General features: G+C 41.5%; 1 protein-coding gene across 1 annotated transcript in view; it reads right to left on the bottom strand.

The window, feature by feature from the left end:
- Window positions 1–25870, bottom strand: part of LOC142488254 (collagen alpha-6(VI) chain-like) — a 148534-nt gene that overhangs the window by 62070 nt on the left and 60594 nt on the right. The window contains exons 5-16 of the mRNA XM_075588627.1: window positions 25278–25868; window positions 25027–25134; window positions 23703–24323; window positions 22491–23051; window positions 21033–21590; window positions 13437–14012; window positions 6286–6858; window positions 5747–6090; window positions 5581–5659; window positions 4810–4955; window positions 4166–4258; window positions 1883–1936 (exon numbers count right to left, since the gene is read on the bottom strand). Of these exons, the coding sequence (XP_075444742.1) occupies window positions 1883–1936; window positions 4166–4258; window positions 4810–4955; window positions 5581–5659; window positions 5747–6090; window positions 6286–6858; window positions 13437–14012; window positions 21033–21590; window positions 22491–23051; window positions 23703–24323; window positions 25027–25134; window positions 25278–25868 (4304 nt within the window). The remainder of the gene's footprint in view (window positions 1–1882; window positions 1937–4165; window positions 4259–4809; window positions 4956–5580; window positions 5660–5746; window positions 6091–6285; window positions 6859–13436; window positions 14013–21032; window positions 21591–22490; window positions 23052–23702; window positions 24324–25026; window positions 25135–25277; window positions 25869–25870) is intronic.

Raw genomic sequence — 25870 nt, 5'->3', positions numbered from 1 at the left:
TTATTCATACACACACTCTCCCCCCCTCTGCATCTCCCATCTCTCTCCCCCCCTGCATCTCCCATCTCTCTCCCCCCCCTCTGCATCTCCCATCTCTCCCCTCCCCCTGCATCTCCCATCTCTCCCCCCCTGCATCTCCCATCTCTCCCATCTCTCCCCCCCTCTGCATCTCCCATCTCTTTCCCCCCCTGCATCTCCCATCTCTCTCCCCCCCTCTGCATCTCCCATCTCTCTCCCCCCCTGCATCTCCCACCTCTCCCCCCCTCTGCATCTCCCATCTCTCTCCCCCCTGCATCTCCCATCTCTCCCCCCCCTGCATCTCCCATCTCTCCCCCCCTCTTCATCTCCCATCTCTCTCCCCCCCTGCATCTCCCATCTCTCCCCCCCCTGCATCTCCCATCTCTCTCCCCCCCCTGCATCTCCCATCTCACTCCCCCCCTGCATCTCCCATCTCTCCCCCCTCTGCATCTCCCATCTCTCTCCCCCCTGCATCTCCCATCTCACCCCCCCTGCATCTCCCATCTCCCCCCCCCTGCATCTCCCATCTCTCTCCCCCACCCCTGCATCTCCCATCTCACTCCCCCCCTGCATCTCCCATCTCTCCCCCCTCTGCATCTCCCATCTCTCCCCCCGTCATCTCCCATCTCTCCCCCCCCTGCATCTCACATCTCTCTCCCCCCCGTCATCTCACATCTCTCCCCCCCCTGCATCTCACATCTCTCCCCCCCCTGCATCTCCCCATCTCTCCCCCCCCTGCATCTCCCATCTCTCCCCCCTCTGCATCTCCCATCTCTCCCCCCCTGCATCTCCCATCTCTCCCCCCCATGCATCTCCCATCTCACCCCCCCCCCCCTGCATCTCCCATCTCTCAATCTCCCTCGCCCCCCCCCCAAGCTTCTTTGCCCCCCCAACCTCCCCCCACCCCCAATCTCCCTCGCCCCCCCCCAAGCTTCTTTGCCAAATTGCCCCCCCCAATCTCAGTCTCTCCCCCGCATCTCCATGCCATCTCTCCCTGGTCCCACGTGTCCCACTCCCTACCTTATGCGATAATGCGGCCACACTGCCGTCTGCCGGGGTGCAGGAGGGAGCAGGGCCAGAGGGAGAGTCTGGGTGCCGGTCCGGATGGGGAGTTACAGCGGTCAGCGCGGGAGAGCACGTGGCGGCCCCCACCCCTGCGTGACTGCTGCAGCTAGCCCCGCCTCCCATCCAATCCCGGGCCGCGGCTCAGCTGCCTCTTCCTCCCTCAGCATATTTTATTAAATTAATGCTGCGACTGCGAGGATCCAGGGGGGGGCAATCGCCCCCCCTTGCCCCCCCCTGCGGACGCCCATGGTTATTTGGCACTTATTATTTAATGTATAATTATCTCACTGTGGGAGTTGTGGTTTAATTTTTATACATTTTTTATCACTAAATTGATGGTATAGTCACTGCACTGTATATATTTATACATTTAAACTTTATAGGTAGTTAGGTAGTAGCGCACAGTTTTGTTTTTTGTTTTTACATACATTAGAAAGCTATGGGAATTGTTGCCTTGATAAATTCAGTGACTGCACCAATTCTGAAGCGGGTTTCTAGCTTGTAGACTTTCATCAAAATAATCCTTCATCTTTCCCCTCAAGTGTTATTAATTGAAGATTTAATGTTTTATTTTTTTTAAAGAATCTTATAAGCTGCACCATTGGGAATTGTTCCAACGTCCATATCATATGTGAGATCCAGATTGCCCACTTAATAGTAATTCCGTTAATGTTATGATTTAAGACCATTAAAATGGTTCACTTTGAAGGCAATTTGAAATGGTTCGCTGTACTGGAATTGTCCAAAATGCCTCAAAACTCTCCAGGATGTAACAAAACATTTAAGAATTGAAACTTACCGCCTCACCCTCTTCACCAAAATGTCCTTCCTGTCCTTTTGTACCGGGCCTTCCCTGTAGTATAAATGAGAAGAACAAATTCATTATTGGGACAGCTGACCAATGATTAGTTATTTGAATGCACAGAAGGGGGGAAGAGAGAGAAGGAGGGAAGAGAGAGGAAGGGGAGAAATACAGAGAGGGGGAGGGGGAAAGAGAGATAATAGGCTGGAGAGACAGAAGGGGGAAGAAAGAGGGAGGGGAGAAATACAGAAGGAGAAGAGAGAATAAGGGGGAAACAGAAAGAGAGAGTGGAGGGGGGGAAGAGAGAGAGAGTGGAGGGGGGGAAGAGAGAGAGAGCGGGGGAAGAGAGAGAGAGCTGGGGGGAAGAGATACTTGTTTTGAAGCGTACCCATTCACTTGTATACCTCCCAAAACACTGCTTTATTCAACAATGGAGACATACCTATGAAAACAACCGAGTTATACTTTGGAAATAAGCTAATTTTGAATCATTTGAATATACTTTGTATATTCAAATTAGCTTATTTCCAAGGGTGTTATGTGTGTTCACAAGTATGTCTCCAAGTGTTGTATAGTGGAGTGTTTTGGGTGAGCATGCAATCTGGCCCTATTTGGATCCTGGACGGAGTAATGATAAGATGTAATAAGTCACGTTATTGGAAGATAACACAATGTTATGCTATAGTAATGTAAGCCTATGCTAGTGAGATGTATTCCAGCCATTGTTTTGCATATCACTAGCTTTAAGGATATGTATTCTCCTCAGAGAAAATCAAGGCCTTTCCTGTTTTAGGTTACAGGATGTGCCCTGATTTTACTGAGCTTTGTGGATATGGCCCTAGGCCAATGCTGTCTGTTCAACATTAGGTTAGCCTTGAAAAGGTTGTCAGTATAAAATGCAATACAATAAAGAGGTATCGAACACACCAGAAAGGTGGAGGAATTTTCTTGTATATGTTTGACTGGACAAACGTGATTTCTACATTATCTTGTTTATTATTCTAGTTACAATGTGATATTAAATAGGAGACTTCGGGCCTCATGCAGAGAGCATAGAATTTTAAAATTGGCGAATTTCATAAAAAGTAGCTTTTTTGGAGAGTTTTATTCTCCATATGCAGAAAAGTGCGAATTCTGCTATGTTTAACATGGATGCGTGTGGCGAGTTTAAATTGGCGAGATGCGCGCTTCAGAAACGTGTAAAAACAAATTCGCGCCTTTTTTTTCCCCTTTACTATAGGCGGCGAGCGCCATCTTGCCATCTTTTCCTGGCGCGGCAAAAATGCGAGAATCGCGCCATTTTTTGGCGCGAACAGCCGCTACATGCCGTTCGCACCTCTCTGCATTCGGAGAGTTTTAAAAATGGCGAGATGGAGGTTCTCGCCAGCCGCGAGGCGAGTTTTAGACATAGAAAAAAAATGGCGCGTTTTTCGTAACTCGCCATTTTCTGCCGTTTTCTGCGCGAAATTGAACAAAAAATGGCGAGTTTTGAAATAACGATGCTCTCTGCATGAGGCCCTATGTTTAAAAATGAATACCTAACTTTTACTATACAGCATCATAGGAGCCACAAATGAAAAATAGCAGTTTGGATGCAGTCACAGTTAATCATTATAAACTACATATTTTTTGTTAATATATCCTTTTCACAGGCACTTAAAAAAATGAATTTTACAGTTAATATTTATTTTCACTGGTTTGCAATAGCACATTGGAGAAATGCTACGGTTTTGATCACATTTACAGTGACTTCTGTTTCCTATCAGAGAAGAAATAGGAACTCTATTAAATGCTTATCTATTGACTTCCGTTGAAAAAATAAAAGAGAAAATATTGTACATATATTGTAAATTGTGTATATTTTCTCTGGGGTTTTTATTCAAATACGTTTTTTTATGGCAGGCATTGTTGTTTTAAATAATGGGATAACATATACAGTATAGAAGTTTAGTTAGGTGGCTAAAGACCATAATTGAAGGGTGAGATCAGACTTTTCTTCTCTGACTGTCCATATAAAACCCCTCCTGCCTGCTCCTTTTCACAGAATTCCCTCACATGGGCTCTTACTTCCTAGGCTGCGAATGCACAATACAAGATATCAAACTTTGTAACGCATACGCATGGTCAATTCAACCTTCCTTAATAACATTCTTTATTTGCCTTAATTTTTAAGCCTGCAAGTACACACTACAGTTTGTAGTTTATGCGGCATATCAGACAGGCTTAGATCACCACATTGATAATCTTAAACTAAAAGCAGAAGAAGATATATTTTATTACCGTCTGTCCAGCAATTCCATAATGACCAGGCATTCCACTATCTCCGATACACTTACAGAATATGCAGCAGCATGTCTTCTCAGCAAGGTGGGACTGAGAAATGGAAATGTGCATGCTGTCAACATGGTACTGTAGCTATTTTCTGTTGCACAGGATTATATCAAGATCAAGTCTGAAAACACTGATAGACACGAGTGAGGGTTTTTTAATACACGTGCATTAATGTTACAGGCATATTGGATTTAGGAAGAAGGTAAGGCTGAAAGACAAGGTACAGGAAGATGGGACGATCACTAAAAAGCTCAATTTAAGAATAATACATTGTTAGTGTCAGTCAAGAAACCAGGATTATGGGTTGAGACTGGGTTTCCTGGAAATTAACTTCAGACACATTATACAATATTTATTCTAATGACTTTGATGTACAGTTTTATCGCAAAAAATTATTGACATCATTATCACATACAGTATTCAGCAATGCTCCCTTCCGTGACTTATCTTCTGTCCCCATGAAACTGATGCCCAAATTACTTGTGAGAAGCAATTAAAATAGAGTCATAATCTTGCGATGACAAAGACTCCACTATACCACACAGACTATCGACACATGCTCCCTTTAGTACAGAGAGTTTTCCGTCACTGACCAGTTGTTTGGACAGCCTGACGCCAATATCCGACATTCCAATGTACATCTGATTCCTGTATTCAAACCCTCTCCCAGATTCCATGTACTGGAGGTCATGAAAGTTGGTGGTTCCTTCCAAAGCAACAGTAACCAATGCGGTTAACCCTAACGAAAGAGCAATGAACAAAGTTAGCAAAGAAGAAATCGACTGATTTCAGTTTGAATAAAACTGGTATAAAACCAGTTTGGAAAGTGAGATTATAATGGCAATCACTCAGAGATTTGGTTTATGGGAAAAGTATTTTTAAAGTGTTCCAACAAAAGTCTACAATATGTGTGAAGTTGGCTGTACAGTACATTACTTGAAAGAGTTACCCGATTGGACTTTATAGTCAATTTCATTGACATTTAGCAGAATAACCTAAATACTCCCATAGTGAATTCTGAGTGTATATATGTTCCCCCTGAATAAGCAGCTAATTGTTAATTTTCTCCAGACCAACATCTTACTCCTTTTTTAATGATATTTCCACATTATATTCTGAAGAATCAGCGCATAAATAACCACAATGTAATGCTATTTCTTCCATCACTGGTAATGGGACATGGCCTAATCTACCTGAAATGTTATGCAGAAGGGACATGTGTGTTTACTACAGGAACTCGTGTTTAAAGAACCTGCCAGCACTTACTGTAGGACCACTAAACTCCCGCAGGAGAAGACATTTGTGATTCTAATAATTCCACTGCTTAGGACTAGCTCATGTGCATTTGTTGCTCAGTACAGTACCTTTGTTTCGAAGATCCTCGACTGCCATCTCAAGTTCCTCTACATCCTCATCTAGTCCATCAGTGAACACAAGCAGCATCTACACAAACACAACATGAACATTTAGGGGCAAAGAAAGTGAATTTTTGTCTGTGACTTTATTTAGCAGTAACTAGGTCATACATACCCTTCCTTTCTGTGTATTTTTATTTTGAAATATGCTCCACATAGACTGGAGAACGGATGAAGTGAGATACGATGAGCCATTAACGTTTAAAGTCTTTAGGTTCCTGACTAGGTCTGGGCTGTAGATGTGAAAGGTGGGCGAGACAGGCACCTCTGTATTTTTCACATGAAATGCCACGCTGACTTGAGGTTTGCTACCCTGACTGCAGCTCGCACTTCGCACAGACGTTATTTTTTGCAAAATATCAGGGAGGAGGTTTTCCAGCTGAGTTTGATCATGGAATAATCTGTGACCGCTGGACTGTGTTGAGATGTCAAAACCCACCACAACATCAACTAAGCAATCTAAAGAGAGGGAGTGGTTTTGGGAATTATTACATTGAAGTCACTGCGTGTGGTAAAATATAATATAAATATATCCAACAGATGCTTATAAAAGCACTTGAAACAGAATATAAATTACAATGCACAGCTAATTAATTCTTTAGTAAAAAAAAGTTCTCCAATTGAAAATCAACCAATGAAATAAAAGACACTTACTGCTTTGATCTTTTGTATCGCATAAGTTCCTGACAATTCGTTTTTTAATTGATTTTAGTTCATTAAAATTCTGAAGTGTGTATTTCTTCTCTGGGGATCCAGCGATCTGAAGAAGCTGTGTGTTATCCACTTTTCCCACGCCTAATGCGTATATGTCAATGCCTTTCTTTCTGAGATTCTGTGCAGCTTCTCCAACCTCATCGTGTGATACTCCATCAGTTATCACAAGCAACAACTGCTGGACGCCCTCATTAATACGACTCTTGGCAGACGGACTAAACAAATGTGTTTCTGTTAAACGAAGTGCTTCTCCGATCAGGGTGTTTCCTCTTATCTGTGTGATATTTGTAATTTCAGTCTTTAAAGTCACCTTTTCCGTAAACGATTTGAGGGTAAACTGTAGCTTATAAGTATCACTATACTGAGCAACCCCTACATGCACTTTGTCAGGGCCAACATCAAAATCATCAACTACGGATGTCATGAAGATCTTCATATCCTCAAAGTGTTCTTTGTTAATACTAGTGGAACCATCAATCAGGAAAACTAAGTCGGCTTGTTCTACATTACATTCTGAAAAGATAATAAATACTACAGTAAGCAACTGTACTTTATAATATATGTGTGTGTACATGTGTGTATATATATATATATATATATATATATATATATATATATATATATATATATATATATATATATATATATACAGTGTTCGACAAACCTATACATTTGCTCGCCCCGGGCGAGTGGATTTAACATTGTGGCGAGCTCCTATTGGCCCAGGCATCACACGTTTGGTACTAGGTGGCGAGTAGATTTTTTTGTTGGGCGAGTAGATTTTTTGGTGATTTGTCGACCACTGTATATATATATATATATATATATATATATGTATATATATATATATATATATATATATATATATCTATATCTCAACTGGCGATTTGCTACAACACGGCTTATAACACGGCTCCCGATTTAAAAACATCTCCATTTTTTTTAAAACCATTCAATGCTTTATTGCTAATGGACACACACACCATGTGAGAATTGAACATAAATACATTTAATATAATACACATGCAGGAATCGAACCTATGACGTTTCATATGCTAGTACCAATTCCCTACCTGCTACGCCACAGGATTGGTGTGATAAAACAGACATGATGACAAGAATTTTTAGGGAAAATATATATATAGAAGAAAAAAAAACGCCCAATCCTAGTGCATTACTGTGCAAAATAGTATTTAATTCCCAATAAAAGGCTCATAAAATGAACTCACAAACATAAAAGTTAAAAAAGCATTGTATGAGTAATACTCATGCTCCAAAGGATCTGGAAGCGCTGCTGCTCTGCTACTCTGCTCTGTGACTCCACCGCATCCAGTACAGCCCTCGTGTATCTCTGCCAGCAGGAACTCACGTCATCAGGCTCATCACAGTTTCTTTCCCCGGGAACACACCTCCAGATTGTCTAGGTTCCCACCGGGGACACTGTGTGCGGTGGAACGAACAGATGACGTCACATCATGCACGGAGATGTCAGGCAGGAGAATGTCCAGCAGAACTCACAAAACAACGCTGAGGGTATCCACAGCACACCTGGCCCTATGCGTTTCAACAGCTAAACTGTTTTCATCAGGGGATGGACTATGGGTGTGTTAAACACATATATACACCCACACATCCAATTAGCTATGCAAATGTTGATTAAAAAATCAGGTGTATACAATTAGCATAATGAAAATGGATCTGATACCTCCCACATTAGAAAAACATATGCAGTTGTAGATTTAGAACCATAACAATCTTAATCTTATGCAAAATAAACATATAACTAATGTATAATACATAATATTACTAAGCTTGCAATTGCCATTATATTTCTGAAGGAAACAGACCATGAAATATCTATATATAATAAATATCTGATATCAACTGAGTAAACAGTGAAAAGAACTATTTATGATGTTATCAATTTTTAGCTTGAGGAAAATGGACTTGATAATATAACTGGGTCTATAATCTAGAAATTAAAATGAAAAATATAAAATATACAAATACAGCGTAAAATAAATATAACCTAGAAGGAAAAAAAATCAACAATTAATCCAAATGAAATAAAAAAAAGCTGTGTGTGCTGTGCACGCGCATAGTAAGTGAAACTTCTTTGACTTTTGTCACAGAAATTGTATTTGTGTTGGTGATGTTTTAATTAAAAATCAAAATACAATTTCATTGACAAAACGCAAATACATTTGACTTATAATGCGCGTGCTCGGCACACATCCCCTGTATTAGCTATTTGCACTAAGTGTGAATTCCTCGTGTGTGCGTGTGACAGAGAGTGTGCGTGTGACTGAGTGTGCGTGTGTGTGACTGTGTGTGCGTGCGTGTGACTGTGTGTGCGTGCGTGTGACTGTGTGTGCGTGCGTGCGTGCGTGTGACTGAGTGTGCGCGTGACTGTGAGTGTGCGCGTGACTGTGAGTGTGCGCGTGACTGAGAGTGTGAATTCCTTGTGTGTATGTGTGTCAATCAGTGTGTGTGTGTTTGTATATATGTGTGTGTGTCAGTCAGTGTGTGTGTCAGTCAGTGTGTGTGTGTATGTGTGTCAGTCAGTGTTTGTGTGGTGTGTATGTCTCTTTCTGTGTCCTGTCTGTGTCCTGTGTCCTGTCTGTGTCCTGTGTCCTGTCTGTGTCCTGTGTCCTGTGTCCCCCGTCCTGTGTTCCCGTCATCCCCCCCCACCCCCCGGAGGTACACGACCGCGGCGCAGTTCCCATTCTCTACCCCTGGTAGAGCTCTGTGTTTCCTGCTGCAGCCAGCTCCACACAAGGGGGTTACAGGAGGGCACGGTAATGTGCGTGGGGCACTCTTCCCTCTGATTGTGCTGTGGGGGACGCATAGCACAACAGCCAACACCAACAGCCTCTTCTGCCGCCATTACTACTGCGCATGCGCGGCATAGGAGCGGCAATGGCGGAAGTTCACTCGCCCCCGATAGCAGCACAGTTGCGCAGCCATTGCCGGGTCAGCGGCCTCCAGCCCCGCGGGGAGCCGATGTAATAATGCATCTGGGGGGAATGGCGCATGTGTTGGAGCGGCCGGGGCTTAGGGGAGGGGTTAGCCATCAAAACACAACAGCGCATGCGCGGCATGGCAGCGGGGAACGGCGGCCATTAGGAGCGGCGCCGCCACCGCATATGTCAGCGGCCGTGTGGGGAGTGCGGCGGCCATCAGGCCGTTAGGAGCGGCGCCGGCGGCGATGGTGTGATGTCAGTGTTGGGGTCAGGCTGAGCCAGAACACAGCCCGGCCTCAACTGCCAGCACTGACGTCACATTCGTTTCATTTCTGTCTCCACAATCCATTTTTGCCCCAGTTCGAATGAGGTGCCACTAAGGAAGTTTCACTTCAAAAAGAAGAAGAAAAAGAGAAGATGTATAGATATATCAATATGAATCATAGTTAAAATAATAATATAATAATGAAATTAACACAACATGTATTAAATATATCGTTCAGCTAATGCAAAATGATATAACTATAATTGATGACGTGAGTTCCTGCTGGCAGAGACACACGAGGGCTGTACTGGATGCGGTGGAGTCACGGAGCAGAGTAGCAGAGCAGCAGCGCTTCCAGATCCTTTGGAGCATGAGTATTACTCATAAAATGCTTTTTTAACTTTTATGTTTGTGAGTTCATTTTATGAGCTTTTATTGGGAATTAAATACTATTTTGCACAGTAATGCACTAGGATTGGGCACTTTTTTTTCTTCTATTTTCTATGCAGATGGAGAGGGAGGTCGTTGTGCCCTTAAAAAAGCAGCCATTTTCCTGTTAGTGCATTTCTGTTCTTTGTATTTTTGGACTTCATTTGGACTCCAGAGGACTTATGACACAGTTTGTTATTGGGTCCACGGAACATCTTTTTATAACTATTCATGCATTTGGTGATTGTATTGTTTGCACAGTAGGATATTATTATTGCTATTTAGTTTTTTTTTATACATCTATACATTTTCTGATCATTTATTATTGTAATTGTTATTATTGCTGTCACACTATAGCCAAGCGCAGTCCTTTACTGTATATATTTGTGATATATATATATATATATATATATATATATACTGTATATAAAAATATTTGGAGGTCTAATTTCTGCTCTCCCCTCTCCCATGACTCACTCCTTTTCTCTTATAACTTTCTCCCACTCCTGCCTGCCAGATTTGTTCCCAGGTCTCACCTCAAGTTTGGAACTGACTACCCTGCACTGCCAGACTCTATCCTACTGTACCCTTCACACAAGGAAAACTTTTTTTTCATCAAAGATGCTTATTCAACACCCTCTTTTTTCACATTAAATAAGCTGAGCAGCCCCACCCCACAGATCCTCTTCAGTCCCCCTCTTTTTTCTAACTCTTAGATGTAATCTCTTTATATGAGAGGTCCCCTCACCTATTCTGATATTGTGTGTACATGTCAATCTGTTTCTTATGCTTTTTATTGGTTTCACTCCCATTGTACTGCGATGTACATGAAAATATTGGTGCATTATAAATAAATGATAATACACAGAAGATGTTGTTGGAGGTATTGTAAACTGCCTACAGCTCTTGATGAATGCAAATACTGTATAGCTCAAAGAGTGATGAAACAGAATCCAGAGTGCAAATACATCCAAGGACATAGGAAATGAAAAAAATTAAATATAGTGCAATATAGTTCGGACGAATGTTGAAAACAATGTGATTGGTAAGTACAGTATCTCACTCACATGTATCATGAGAAATTCAAGCAGTGCGGTTATCAATAGTGACCAACTCGTTAGACCATCTAGACCAGGGGGGCGCAAACTTTTTTCCCTGCGCCCCCCTGACGGCTGTCCCCTCGCTCCCGCGCCCCCCCCAACCCCAACTTAAACCCCGCGCTCCGGCGTAATGACGTCACGTTGCCATAGCAACGTGACGTCACATGACCTCGCAGCGTCATTTTGACGCCGCGTTGCCATGGCGCCGCAGGGAGGAAGCCGCCGGAGCCACGGTAAGTTAGGTTTACAGAGGCCCTGCAGCTCCCCCGGCACTTAATTTAAGTGCCTTCGGGAAGCGCGCGGGGCCTCTGTAAACCCCGCGCCCCCCGTCGGCAGTGTCGCGCCCCCCCTGGGGGTCGCGCCCCACGGTTTGCGCACCGCTGATCTAGACACCCTCGTCAGTCATCCATCTGAAAAAGATGAAGAAGGGGGGGAGAAAAACAAGAAAACAAGAAAAGCAACAATAGTGCAGATTGCTTTATGATATTAAAATAAATAAGGTAACACACTCACAAGGAGGATAACAAAACAGGTGTTGAGACCACCCAGAGTCGGATGCAGAGAAAGAGACAGCACTCCCTTCCCCCCCCCCCCCCCGGTATTTGCCACGGATGACGTCACCGACTGGGGATACAGGTTTCAGGTTTCGGCTGTTAGCACTTCTCCAAATGACTGCAGTTGTACCTGAGGGACACTCCAACGCCATCCATGCCCTACTCTTTTCACTCAATGAGCTTCCTCAGATAGCTGAGGGATGGTCTAACGAGTTGGTCACTCTTGATAACCACACCGTTTCAATTTCTCATGATACATTTGAGTGAGATACCTACCAATTAAAAAATGTTCAACATTTGTCCAAACTATATTGCACAATATTTCACTTTTTTCATTTCATATGTCTTTGGATTTATTTGCGCTCTGGATCCTGTTTCATTATTCTGACTTAGATGGAGTCAAATTTAGGAGCAGTACAATCTCGAGGGATTGCATATTAATTCATTTTTTTATCACCATATATATGGGTTTTTCACTATTAATTATATGTGATTATTTGCGCTTGGTTTTCTTTATAGCCCAAAGAGTGTCTACATGAATTAATAATTAAATGTAACAAATTAAGGATTTTAAAGCAACCTTCTATGTGGGATATTTTCTGACACTTCCCTTGTCCACACACATGAAAATAAATGTACTGCATTATAAAGCAATTCTAAGAATAAATACACACGTCCCACTATTGCATTTATGGGAACCATGCAAATCCGCATACCAGGCCTATAAAAAGCCTGTGTGATGAATCTATTTTCATTGTACATTTTCTAAGGTGGGTGGGATGGCAGGAAATAGATGACCAATTCCAGTACATTGCACAGCCTGGTCATTTTCCATGGTCATATGGTCACAATTCCATCTTCACATGTTCATTGAGCATGAAATGCTGCTGTAAAGTAGCACATTTACAGAAGCATATCGTGTTCAAGAGATAGGAGTCCCTTGTCAAATCTTCAGCTATATGAATTAGATATGAAATGATGTAGCTGCATTGGATGGTGCAAGAAACTTTACGAGATTGACCGCAAATGGAGGCATCAGTGTTGTTCTACAGACGAGCCAACGAGTATTCTAAAACTTGCCTTAAACTTGCCTTAAACTAGCCAGGTACATGCTGGGTACATGCTGCAACATTTCAGTGACATTTCTGCAGAGACTAATGGCCCATCGGATTAACACAGCAGGGATCCCTGGCAGTCCCATTCAGTTTGAATACCTGCAGCAGCTTGCCACTTTTACTTAAGCTGTAATTTTGTCCATATTGTATGTAAAAAAAACATTTTTGTAAAGGAGTTTTTAGAACCTTTGTTGCAAAGAGATTTGTAGATAGATGGAAGGTGCAATTCTAACTATAACTGATCCTTTCTGCTTAGCTGGAGATATTACTTTCCACGTGTCCAACAAGAGAAACTATGACTAATCAGTACAGTCACTTTACCCTGGCAATGGAACCATTGTCTTGACCAATAATAATCCATTACATAACATTACATACAGTAAGTGTATCCAAATTTCCCTACAGACTAAAGTGACTACTGTACTTTTTACTGGAAAATGTAAATATCACAATTGTTGGTCCTATATTATATTATATAAACAATTTCTAGAAGCTGCGCATTCTAGTTTTTTGGTCTCTCATTGAACACTTTTGATAACTACAACATGAAGGCCTGTAAGATTGTGTAAGCTCTGTACACACTATTACATCTAAACTCTCTCTAATTGGCCTAGAAATATTCCAATCTATGACATACAATATAAGTATTTGAAAGAAAGACAAACCTGGAGGTGTAGAACCACACATGACCTCTGATACCTGTAAAAAAATTTCTTCTAACCCACTAAAGTTATCTACTAGGAACCACCTGTCCTCTGACCCGGCCATTGTTTTCAGCTCTTCAGTGTTTGCCTTATCTATCCCAATTGCATAGATGATAATGCCTGCGTCTTGCAACTGTCTTGATGTCTTATTCAGTTCACTATGATCATGAGATTCACCATCTGTTATAACTATCAGAATTTGAGGAACTCCAAAACGTTGGCGGCTGCCATGTTTTTCTGTGAAAAATGTCCCTGAGAACTCCAGGGCTTCTGCAGTGTATGTGCTGCCTCCTATTACAGAATCGCTTTGAATAGCATTTACAACGTTGCTTTTGCTGCTATGCTGATTCAGGTAAAAAAGTTCACTAGGGTCATCAGAGTACTTGAGGGCTCCAAACTGAACCTTATTTGGGCCAACCTCAGATTTGTTCACAAAGGATATCATAAAATCTTGCATAGTAGCATATTCTTGAGGGTTTATGCTGCCGGAGGAATCAATCACAAAGACTATATCTGCCACTTCTATTCTTTTGCATTCTGTAAAAACAAACAAAAAAGTCTGCAGTTAAAGACATGTAGGATTAAAATTTGAAGACAAACTTTGAATTTAGTGAATACAGTATCTGTCGTGCTATAGCAACATTTGAAAGAATCTGTAGAATGTACGTTATTTTATGTATTAATGTGGATATTTTTCACCCATTGATTTAATCACAGATAATAAAGATAAGGGTTCTCTTCTATTCAGGACATCCGTCAACCTGTCTGACTACAGATGTGCAAACAGTTTAGCGAATTTGAATCAGCCAAGGATCGGACAGTTTCTAGGGAAAGCGGATTTCCCCAGGTCAGTCACAAAAAGGAAACGCTGCTTTTTTTTGTTGAGAGGGAGATATGCGAATGACTATACAACGTATACTTTAATGAGCCCCATCCCACACTTCCTAAAAGGATTTCATAAAAGCTAAACTGGTGTCAGACCCAACAGGACTAGAACCCACCATCACTGCTTTCCCCGGCAGCAGTTCTAACCATGTCAACTAAACCAGCTGATGGCTTGCAGTGCACCGCTATCAACAAGCAAACCTCCAAAGGATATCACTTTTGTTGATTGTATCCTTAAAAGGTCACCAAGCGCAAAGTAATAATATGTACTGAGGGCAATAAATGACAGAAACCAGGTGAGATGAAATATAATACAGGTTTACTGACACAGAAGTAAAAACAGGGTGAAGCACAGCAAATAAAGCGGATCCAGAGAGAAAGTCATATAACAAAGTGAGCTGGTAACTTAAAGCTGCAGTTCGGTCAATATCCTGCATGTGTGTTTTTTTAACAAATCAGTTCTGTAGTAAGAAAAAATACTTTTAGCATTTTCTATTTAAAATAAACAACTTTGAAAGACCAATTTTCTTGTATTCTATTTTAACAGCCATTTGCTAAGGCACTGCCCCTTCATGTCCTGTCACAAGCCCTGGCACACCCCTTTGTCAGCCCTGCCCTCCCTCTAGCACATGTCAGTGCAGGAGTGCTCATGAATATTCATGAGCTCCACTGAGAGACAGAAGCAGAAGAAAAACATATGCCAGCTCTAATTATGTCACCAAATTTCGCCTATCAATACATGGAGAACGAATTGACCGGCAGCTATACAGTTCTTTAGGTAATTAGAGATTGCCCACATGAAACTATTGAAGCAAAAAAAAAAAAAGACTGAACTACAGCTATAAGTTAGTACTTCTAATCATACTGTATAAAGGATAAAGACTGTGGGCCACATTTACTAAGTAGTATTCTACGGTGCTGGAATACATTGCAGCCAATTCAAATAAATATACCATAAGGTTCCTACGCCAGAAGGTGTCTCATGGCAGAAGACTGCTTGTTAGATATGCTTCTCTATCCCAGAAGAGAGTGATGTGCTTTATACATGTAACCCTGTTTCCCCCCTCCTCTGGGAAATACACTGAGCTACTACTTCGTGTGGTGCTGAAGCATACCTGTGAGGCCTGGAGAACTGAGTTGCCGCAGTGGTATGGGGTAATAGGACAGGCTTTAGGGTAGTTCTTTTAGTTACTCACTCATTGGTACAGTGCCTCCAGCCATGACAGGATCCCAGGACATGGGATATCAGCTCCCATCACTGCATGTATCTCCCTTCTGCCCATTAACTGACACCCAGGCAGGAGCGTGGTGAACAAGAAGCTTTATTTCTCTTCCTTCTTACAATCTCTCTTCACAGCATGCTCTCTGTGGTCCCCAGGACCTCTAGATGGTGCTGCACAGTATCAGGGGCATGGTTGGTCTCTGGTTGGTCTCTAGGCCAGCCGGCCTAGAGGGCATGCTTTCCCCACAATGGGGAAGACTCACAGCCTTCTTCTCTCCTTGGAGAGCAGGAACCGAATCTCTCTAACTTTTAGATTCCTCCATAGAAGACTCTGGAAGGGGTAGGGTCATGGACTGTACCCACCCCCAAGGGGCTGTACACAGGCCATGAGTCACCACCTCTCTTCATTCACCTTCAAGGAAAGAACAAGGGGTGGTCATTGCTCATAGATTAACCTGTTACTGCCTGGAATTTAGGACTTATGTAGCAGCTTATTCTAGGTGGGGAAAGACAAGTACTATGAGACATACCATGTTACATACAGGTATGAGCACTCAATAAGAAGAAGATCTCAAAACTAAGTATACTGTGACAGTGGTACTAGCCATCAACTGGTTTAGTTCACACTGCTAGAGCTGGTTTCTCTTAGGGGAGTGGGGCAACTACCCTTATTCCACCAGGGAATAAGGGAGCAAGGGATAGACCTTTAGGGCCTCAAGCCATGGGGGTTGATTCCAGGGACCCAAGAAGAAGTGTACCAGTTGTATGCTGAGTGCTGTCAGAATAAAGATGGTTCCTGTTTTATATACTCCTGACTGAGAGTGCAGTTAATCAGGGGGAGTACCAGAGAGCTTTCCTGCAGGGACTGCAGGGAATGGAGGTGCTGCACAAAGTGAAGAACTGAGAAAGGACCCTAACACCTGTCCTGTTCATCCCCACTACCACTAACAGGTAGCACCATCACAAGGTAATCATAGTGGCTCCTGTCCGCCTCCCTCGGCGCCATCTTGGATTTGTGTTCCTGCAGTCGTGGGCTGTTTGTGCCCAAAACGGGACTAATATGGAGCAATCGCCTTCCTGACCTTCTTGAAGGGCATGGCAGATGGTTCCCCCATCCTCCCCTGTTGTTTGGGGTCCAGTACGAGGTGCCGATCGGAGGCTCTAGCAATTAGTATGCGGCGGCATGCGCGGAGCTTCTCAGAAGACATGCATGCGCTATGATGTCATGCGTGCGCCCACGAAAGAGTGTTTTCTAAAGGGACGGCACCTATCTGCAATAGTCCCTGTGTGAATGGAGGCGCTGTACCATAGGAGAAGAGAGCTGTGGATCACCAAAAGCCTGGCATATCAATTCCCCAACTAACATCGGCGGAAGCTCGGGGTCTTCTGTATACCTGCAGGTGAGCACCACAACACAGTGTAACAGTGAGATCTCCCGTCGGTTGGGGGAACACCAGTTACATTTGGAGGCGCTGCTGAGATATAAGATCAGAAAGCAGGCAGGATTTTGCAGCAGAAGGGATCTTTATATGCCAAGCTGAGAAATGCATAATAAACACTGTATCAGGGCGATTGCAAGAAGGATTATGTGTAGGTTACCTGGGATTGCTGGGGCTTGAGAGGACCAGAATCACCTGAAGGGGACTACAAGATATCTATCCACCTATAGTGTTCACAGTATGTGCAGGTAGCATCCCAGGAGGGGTTCCCAAAATTCGGGAGACCAGAACCTTAGTTTTAAAGGAGATACAGAAATACAACACTGTATAATAGCGGTTCCCGCCCGAAAGGTTCGCAAGCCTGATCCAAAACATTATTATTGAGGGGTATAGATTCTTCAGTGTAGTGAGGATCTATCTGTACCCATGTTGTTCTATGTTAATGCACTGTTCCAAGTTGTTTTTCTCTGTTCTCCAATTAATGTAATTGGATGTCTCAGCGTGGGTGTGAGAGTTCCACCAGGGAGAGCATGTACCCAGGTACCTCCTCTGCTACTAATTTCCCTGCTTAACACGTAAGCCCTGGTACCAGTGCCGGCAGTGTTAGGGTTAAATCTATGCCCTTGCTGCAGTAACACAGCTCCCTTGACTGGGGGGTAGGCCGAAGGCCTAGGTACTCCCCACAAATGGAATTCAGACCTGGGACCCCCTCTGGTAACAAAAGGGGACTGCAGCCAAATTGAGTTGTTCTGTGCTATTCTGTCTCTCACACTCCTCAGCGGGAGAGGTGTGTTCTATCCTCCCCCCTCTGGGGGAGTGGGTTGTACTTTATCCTGGACCAGGGACTTGGTTCCAGGTCTTCCCTCCCATAGGGGAGTGGAAGCAGCTACCCCATGCTCCACTAGGGAGTGTGGGAGATTGGGATAGACCTTTGGGCCTCAAACGAGACAAAAGAGAGAAGAGTGTGCTGTGATGTATACTGTGTACTGCTGTACAAGAATACAGAACCAGTTATCTGTTTTTCATGGGGAGGGAAAGAGTGTTGTCTACACGCGGACTGCACCTATCTGCGATAGGCCCTGTGGGAATGGAGGCGCTGTTCCATAGGAGAAGAGAGCTGCGGATCACCAGAAGCCTGGCCTGTTGATTCCCCAACTAACACCAGTGGACGCTCAGGGCCATCTGTATACCTGCAGGTGAGCACCACAACACAGTGTAACAGTGAGATCTTCCATCGGGTGGGGGAACACCGCTTACACTTGTAATAATAACTTTATTTCATATAGCACTTTACTCCCAATTTGACTCAAAGCACTTCACAAATACAGTACAGTGCTCAATACGCAGCAGGAATTTTTACAGACACATTCTCTGCCCAGGGGAGTTTATAACCTATGTTTTTGGTGTCATCGGCACAGGGAGATAAAGTGACTTGCGCAAGGTCAGAAGGAGCTGACACTGTGATTTGAATAAGGCTCCCCTGATTCACACTCAGTGGCCTTGTTTACAATCAGTGTCTTTACTCACTGAGCCACTCTTCTCCCCTAACAGAGTGTCAGGTACAGTACAAAGGATTGACATTCTTAATATAAGAATCATTTCGGTGTTATCATTTCTGTGCTTGTCAAATTATGTTTCATAATATTGTGATAAAAACTAGAGCATATTATTTACTCCATTTCACCTTTGTTTTTGGATGGCTAATACTATGCCATCATACTGGCCCAAATGTTGGAGATTTGTAAAACTTGCATTTACTTGTATTAAGATTTGTAGATAAAAATCAGATAACCTCCCTCACAAATAGGGAGAATAGGTCAGCATGGTTTCTGCGATATAAAACTGGCCCCTTTGCAGTTACAGATGTAACAGACATTGCATAAGTTACCGAGCATTTACTGTAGTTGGTGAAATTGCTTAGTGTCACCAGTAACGCAGTTAAAGCAATGCGATAAAGCAGTAACGTGATATCATGCGATAATGGTTCAGTATTGTCTGCGACATCTGTATTGAAAGACTAAAAAATCAATATTTGAATTATTCAGTAGTCGCAGCATTGCTTACATTTACAGTATACATGCTCAATATTTTGCCTATGTGAAAAGGAAAGATGTCATATAGAGACAGAAAAGGTACTCTGACAGCAGAAGTAATGGACAATATTTGGCATTTAGCCAACTTACATTGACATTTGTCCAAAACAAAATGGTCTAAAAATGCTTAAGACACACATATAACTTTTTTCAACTGCAAATGTATCTGTGGCTTCTTAACCATATGGAAGTGATTCATGCTAAGGGGGCTTTATACACATGTTGATAACAATAGCTCTTGGAGCTTTAATTCATCTTCCATTCAAATCTATTTTTGAATTCAAAATGGCATGTACTTGTTTGAGTACATATGATTTTTAACTGGTGTAAAAGGTCTCCTGGCCCAAGAAAAAAATAATTTCCCATCCAGTCTTTTCTAGTTGGATGAAGATTACTGAAAATACCTTCATGCATCACTACTATTTTTCTGAGCATTCAGGAACAAGGTGGATAGAGGTAAATGACTCAACTTGAATGACTTCAGCCCAGTGCTATAATTCCTGTATTTACTAAGTAGCATATCTTTTAAAAAAAATAATTACTAAGAAAAATAACATAACATTGTGGTGCACTTAACCAGAAGCAGCAAATACTGTATGTGCCAAAACGTTTTGCAGCTATATTTGTAGCTATATTTCTTGCCACGCCCACTAGCACTCCTTTGGACACTTCTATACATATATATATATATATATATATATATATATATATATTATGTGGTAATGGTTGGGGTTTCTCAGAGTTTGTTGGGAATCTATGTGTTTATTAACTATGTGCAGCTGGTCTCAGCTGTTTTTGGGAGGGTGGTGGCCCCTCCTCCCCAAGGTTTATGCTCGCCCCTCCCCACTTTCCAAGTTGGCAGGTCAGTTTCATTTTGCTGGGTTACGACAGATCCAATGTGATTATTCTTCCCCCAAATTATACAGGTAAATAAGAATTTTAACTCAGGGAGTGTTAGGACCTACTAACGGTCATGCCTTGAAGTGGCAGCAGGCTTAAGACGCTTTGGCCAAAGGGTTAAACTAAATTACCCTTTTTCAAGAGAATATATATAGATATTGCACTGTGTATTTTTTGTCTCATTGGAAGTAGCTTTGGGCATCTTTGTTTGTTTTTTGTTGTATATTTGCATAAGCCTGTAACCACAAATGAATTGTGACTGTGTGAAGCGTGTGCTCTCTTTCTTCTAAATCTTAAAGCTGCAGAGTAGATTGCGCCCAAAAAGACCTTCACAGAACACGAGCTCAATGGGAAGCCATAAAAAAGCAGATTAACACCACTTATTTAACTTTTTTCCCCTCTCTGCTTCTGATATTATTTCAATATTTCTTTCAAAAGACCCAAATAGCGCAACTGAGTGTTCCCATGGCAACCTCCGCTGGCTATTATGATTCGTACCGCCGCACCATGGGGCTTGCATGCAGATTTTAAGCAGCCTGTTTAATCCTGAGCTTTTCTGATAAGCCTGTTTGAAGTCAAGATGTGTCCCACAGTAGGAGGGGCGTATTACTTATTAGTCATGTTCATTTCCATTCACGGCTCTTTTTTTTTTTTTATGTAATAAAATTCACAATTTAAAAACAAATGCGAAGGGAAGACACTAGCCAGTTGGAAATAGGCTGCTACTGTATAATACGTTGGTGACATCTTTAAAAGAGAGAATATTAACAAGCGACAAGCAGAGGTACAGTACCCCAACTTTAAGCTGTGCAACTTGTGCTTAATTTTACTCTAATACAAAAATAAGAAGAAAGAACCCCACCTGAAGAGGTCTGCAAAAATGTAAAGGGATAGCCTAAAAATGTATCACTAACTGAATATAAGGCAATGTTTCTCCAGGACAAATGTGAGTGCAAAGAGGATATATATGGTTTCCTTTTCTTTTTAATCAATAGATAACATGATGCAAAATACTAACCTTCGTAAGGGCTGCATATTCCAAAAATGAGCTTTTCCTCAATGCTCTTCAGAGTGTCAAAGGATTCCAGATAAAAGACTTGCTCAGGCTTCCCACTAATTTCAAGTAGCTGGGATTTATTTGCATTGAAAATACCGACAGAGTAAATTATCACCCCGTTGTTTCGAAGGGATTCAGCCGGAGGTTTCACTAAATCGTGTGCCTCACCATCTGTGATTAAGATAAGAAATTTTGCAACCTTTGGTCGCGCTCCTTTGGGCGCTGTGAAGTAATCTGACACAAATTTCAGGGCCTCCCCTGTATAGGTATTGCCACCAAGATAGTTCATATTGTCTATTGCATCCCAAATGGCAGTCTTGATCATATGCTTGTTTAGCTGGAACTCTTCTTTACTGCTGGCACTGAATTGGACGACTCCAAATTGTACTTTGTCTCGTGCGATTTCAGTTTTGTTCACTAGGTCTTTCATGAACGCCTTCATTTTATTAAAGTTCTCTGTCCCTATACTTCCAGAACTGTCCACCAGAAACATTACATCAGCCTCCACTTTTTGGCAGGCTGCAGACAAAAAGAAAACGTGTCAAGATAGTACTTTTTTCAAACTGCTGTATGGCACACAAATCTTTAAACTAGTAACCCCAGTTATTGGCGGGGACTCCACTGGTTTACAACATAAACTCATTTAAATTAATTTGTTTTGTAAATCAAGATTGGGATATTGCAGATGAATAAAAAAAACAATGACCTCCCCACCAATAATAATTTTACAGAAGCAGCGCTTGGATTGCCTCTTTAAGTTTATATATGCAAGACAATCAAAAAAGTTTCTGTGGAAATTATAGCAAACCAAAGCTTTCCTAGAAGTAGTCAGCACTGTTTTCATGTTTAATTTTTTTTTTGATATCTCCATAACTTCTTAAAAAATGCATTTATAAAATGCAACAGAACCATAACTAGCTTCCAAGAGAAAATTGGATCCAATATTTTGACATATATAAAAGGAGTAAAGAAAAATGACAAGTGCCTTTGAAAAGCATGAAAATGCATGAAAATGCAGCAGAAACTTCATAGCGTAATATCTTCTGAAATTCTGGTGATATTATAACAGCCAACCTCAATTCGGATAAGAAAACATATACATATCTCAGACAGAGGGATTTCTGCTTTTATAAAGCTGATTATCAAGGTTATGCCTTTAAAATATATATATTTTTGTGTCAATTATTAGGTCACGTTTACGTTTAAGGATACGAGACAATCCCAAAAGTAAACCATGGGAAATCAAAGCTTTCTTAGAAGTAATCAGCTTTGTTTTAACTCAGTGTCATTCTACTGTACATACGAGAAATAGAAATCAATGTGTACTGTATGCTAACAGCAAGAATAGATTAAACCGAAAAATATTTGATCACTAATAGATCCAAGCTAATAAAAACAGGAAGATTGCAGTCAATTTACCTTTTGAGAAACAGATTTGCTGGGCAACCTCATTTTTTATGTCTTTTAAAGAATCAAAATCCTCGACAAAATAAACTTTTTCACTGCTTCCAGTGATCTCTAGCAGTTGTGTTTTGTTAGCAGCTTTCACTCCAATTGCATAGAGGTTAACATTGTGACCCCGGAGAATTTCAGCGGCCTCCTTCACACTGTCTTGCGATTCACCATCTGTAAGAACAATCAGGTAAACGGGCACATTCTTAGCCCGGGCATTCTGGGGATCTTTTATTAATTCACTTGTGAAATTTAAAGCTTTTCCAGTTTCGGTTCCTCCCCCTCGTTGCCTGGTGTTTTGCAGGGCCTGCTTCAAGCTAGTTTTGCTGTAGTGAGTGCCGATAGAAAATACCAAGTCTCTTGTATCCGAGTACAGTACAGCTCCGACCCGAACCTGCTCTGGTCCTATGTCAAACATTTCTACTAGTTCCATTAAAAATGTCTTCATGTCCTGGAAATCGTCAGGTTCAATGCTTCCTGAACCATCGATGAGCAGGTAAATATCAGCTTCTTCCATGTTCACACATCCTGCAGGGGCACACAACATTGCTTCTCGTAACTACAGTATGTAAAGTATAACAAAAATGTATCATCTGTGAACAGGATTGGGAAAACATCCACCCACAAACTAGCTTTCTAAATGCAACATATGACTACTGTATGGTTGACCATATTTAGAACACCCAGATGTAAAACAATTCATGCGTTTATCAGTGTGAATGATACACATACACACTCTTTCATCACTTGCTTTCAGGAACCTTTTGACACCTCTAGCCATAAAACACATCCACACCGGGGGAAGGACCAGCACAGATAACATTCCAATAGACACTGTTTATAGTATAGCTTTTGCTTGCTTCATTCATTGTAACACCGCCGGAAGAAGAGATCAGTGTATCTCGAAAGCTCGCACAAATAAAAGCATTTCGTTAGCCACAGAACGGTATCATCTATTTATTTTTGGATTATTGAAGCTCGGCTAACACGGTACTGATACCTCTACATGTATATATATATATATATATATATATATATATATATATATATATATATATATATATATATATATATATATATTGTATATAACATGATTATACAATGGGTGTCGAAATCCTTTCTGAGATGTATACAAACTTATGTAGCATCATGATTGTTAGATTGCAATTACATTCCTACCTTTTTGGATCAGATCTGTTGTTTCTGATAACACGAACATGTCTTGATCTATTTTATTTAGGATTTTCTTTAGTAGAATGTCTGCTTGTGCTGAAAGGGTTGCGAACGTCTTTACGTCAACAATGAAATTGTCTGCTTGGTGTGATGCAATTTGGGTCAGTTGAGTCTTGTTGGCTTTTTCAATCCCCACTGTGAAAACTCTTACACCTTCTTTTCGTAGGAGATGGGCTGCTTCGGTAACACTGTCTGCAGAGGAACTGTGAGTGACCAGAATTGCAATCTGCTCTATTCCTTGGCTCTTCCTGCTTGCCATTATGTCCCCAAACACCTCTGTTCTTGTGATATTCATGGCAAAACCAGTATTGGCAATCTTTTCATCCGTTGGGGATAAATATTCTATAAACTGTGTAACAATAGATCTGTTTGTTCCTTTATCCAAGGATGTTATTATTTCAGTTGAGTTGCTGTACATCACTAGTCCAACATGGATGCAGTACTCACTGATTTCTAGCTTAGATATGACATTATTCAGGAAATCCTTCATGGCATCACTTTCTGGTTGGGTATGGCGAGATGTGTCAACTAGGAAAACCATATCTGCTGCCAATCCATGGTCACAATCTGAAAGATCATATAGAGATTTGGTCAGACCAAGGACAGCCACTACTGAATGATAGTGGTAAATGGGAACTAAATATTTTCTGTCGTGAGTATCTTGGTCTCATTTCACCAAACTCTGTACTATTATAATGGAAACTATACTACTTCTCCTCCAGCAAAAACCCATATTTCAGGATCTGGATGAATCAAATTTATATAAAAAGTAAACCCTTCCACATGCATTCATATTTATTCATTTAAAGGTCGATTAAATGTTTCAAAACTTGTCCCAAGTCTTTGTAAGCGCACTGTAAATAAACATAAAGACGTAAACTATTTATCTCTCCACTTGGCATTACCCTACTTTGTAGACCCAGTGATACGTGCAGTATTTCATCATTATGAAGGGGATCAATGAGACCCCATGAGAGTGGGTCTTTTTATTTGTTACTAGTGTTGTTAAAATAAAAATGTAATAGCCAAAGTCAATGTTAATATTATAAATGCATTTAATAAATACATTTTATTAAGCCAAAGGAAAAAGGGCATTATTGTTTTACAAGTGGACATTCACGCTTAGAGCAAATGGAATAACAGCATCTTGTAACATTAATATTAGTTGAGAGCACGGGAAACATACTGTTCAATAATGCTGGTTCTGTAGGCAGAGTTAGTCAATTCACAAAGACAAAGAAATCCTGATCAGTATGCAATTCAAACTTACAGAATTTCTGCTGTAGACCAGTAGGGCCTATGGCAGTTCCAGTTGTCAGATCAATAAAAGTAGCAGTGGTGGCAGGAATAGCTGTGGTACTTTCAGTAACAGGGATCTCTATAGATACAGTCAAAAAGAGTAAGAAAGTTATACTTTTATTGGTTTAGAGATGATAGGGTAAATACAAGGAAGTCAGTCACTAAAAATGTCCACATTGTGTTGTAGAAAGTATGAATTTAAAATGGTGATGTTCCTCTTACCTTCATGCGGTGGAACTGTATACTTATTTTGTATCACATTCTGAATTGTGTTTAGCATATCCTTTGAAAATGCACCAATGCCCTGAACATTGGATATCTGCAAGGCAAGACTAGGGGATGTAGCCATGGCTTCCAGATGGGATAAGGAAACATTCTGTATGCCCAATGAAATGATATTGACACCATCCTGTTGTAAAGCAAGGGCTGGCTGTTTGACATCATCCAAAGAAGGTCCAGAACTGATCACAACAAGAATTGGCGGGTATTGACTTTTATCTCTGCCATTAAGTCCTTTAAAAAAGGTTTTGTGAACAGTTGTGAGGGCATTGCCTGTCTTTAGAGGTCCACCTTGAAAGACAAGCTTATTTTTGATGTGACCCAGAATGGGGTTTCTTGTCTTGTAAGTGTTCAACATGAACTCAACTTGTACATCATCATTGTACTGTGCCAAGCCAATGCGATATTTGTCAACTCCTATTGGTAGGCTAGTAATTACTTTGGTAATAAAGGGTTTCATCTGCTTGAAGACCTTATCACCCATGCTACTGGAGCCGTCAACCAGAAAAACAAGATCTGCATATTCAGGGGCTGCT

The sequence above is a fragment of the Ascaphus truei genome, chromosome 2 (genome assembly GCF_040206685.1).
Source record: "Ascaphus truei isolate aAscTru1 chromosome 2, aAscTru1.hap1, whole genome shotgun sequence".
Lineage (NCBI taxonomy): Eukaryota > Metazoa > Chordata > Amphibia > Anura > Ascaphidae > Ascaphus > Ascaphus truei.
Note: the sequence above shows the minus strand (reverse complement) of the source record. Positions and strands in the feature narration are given on the sequence as shown.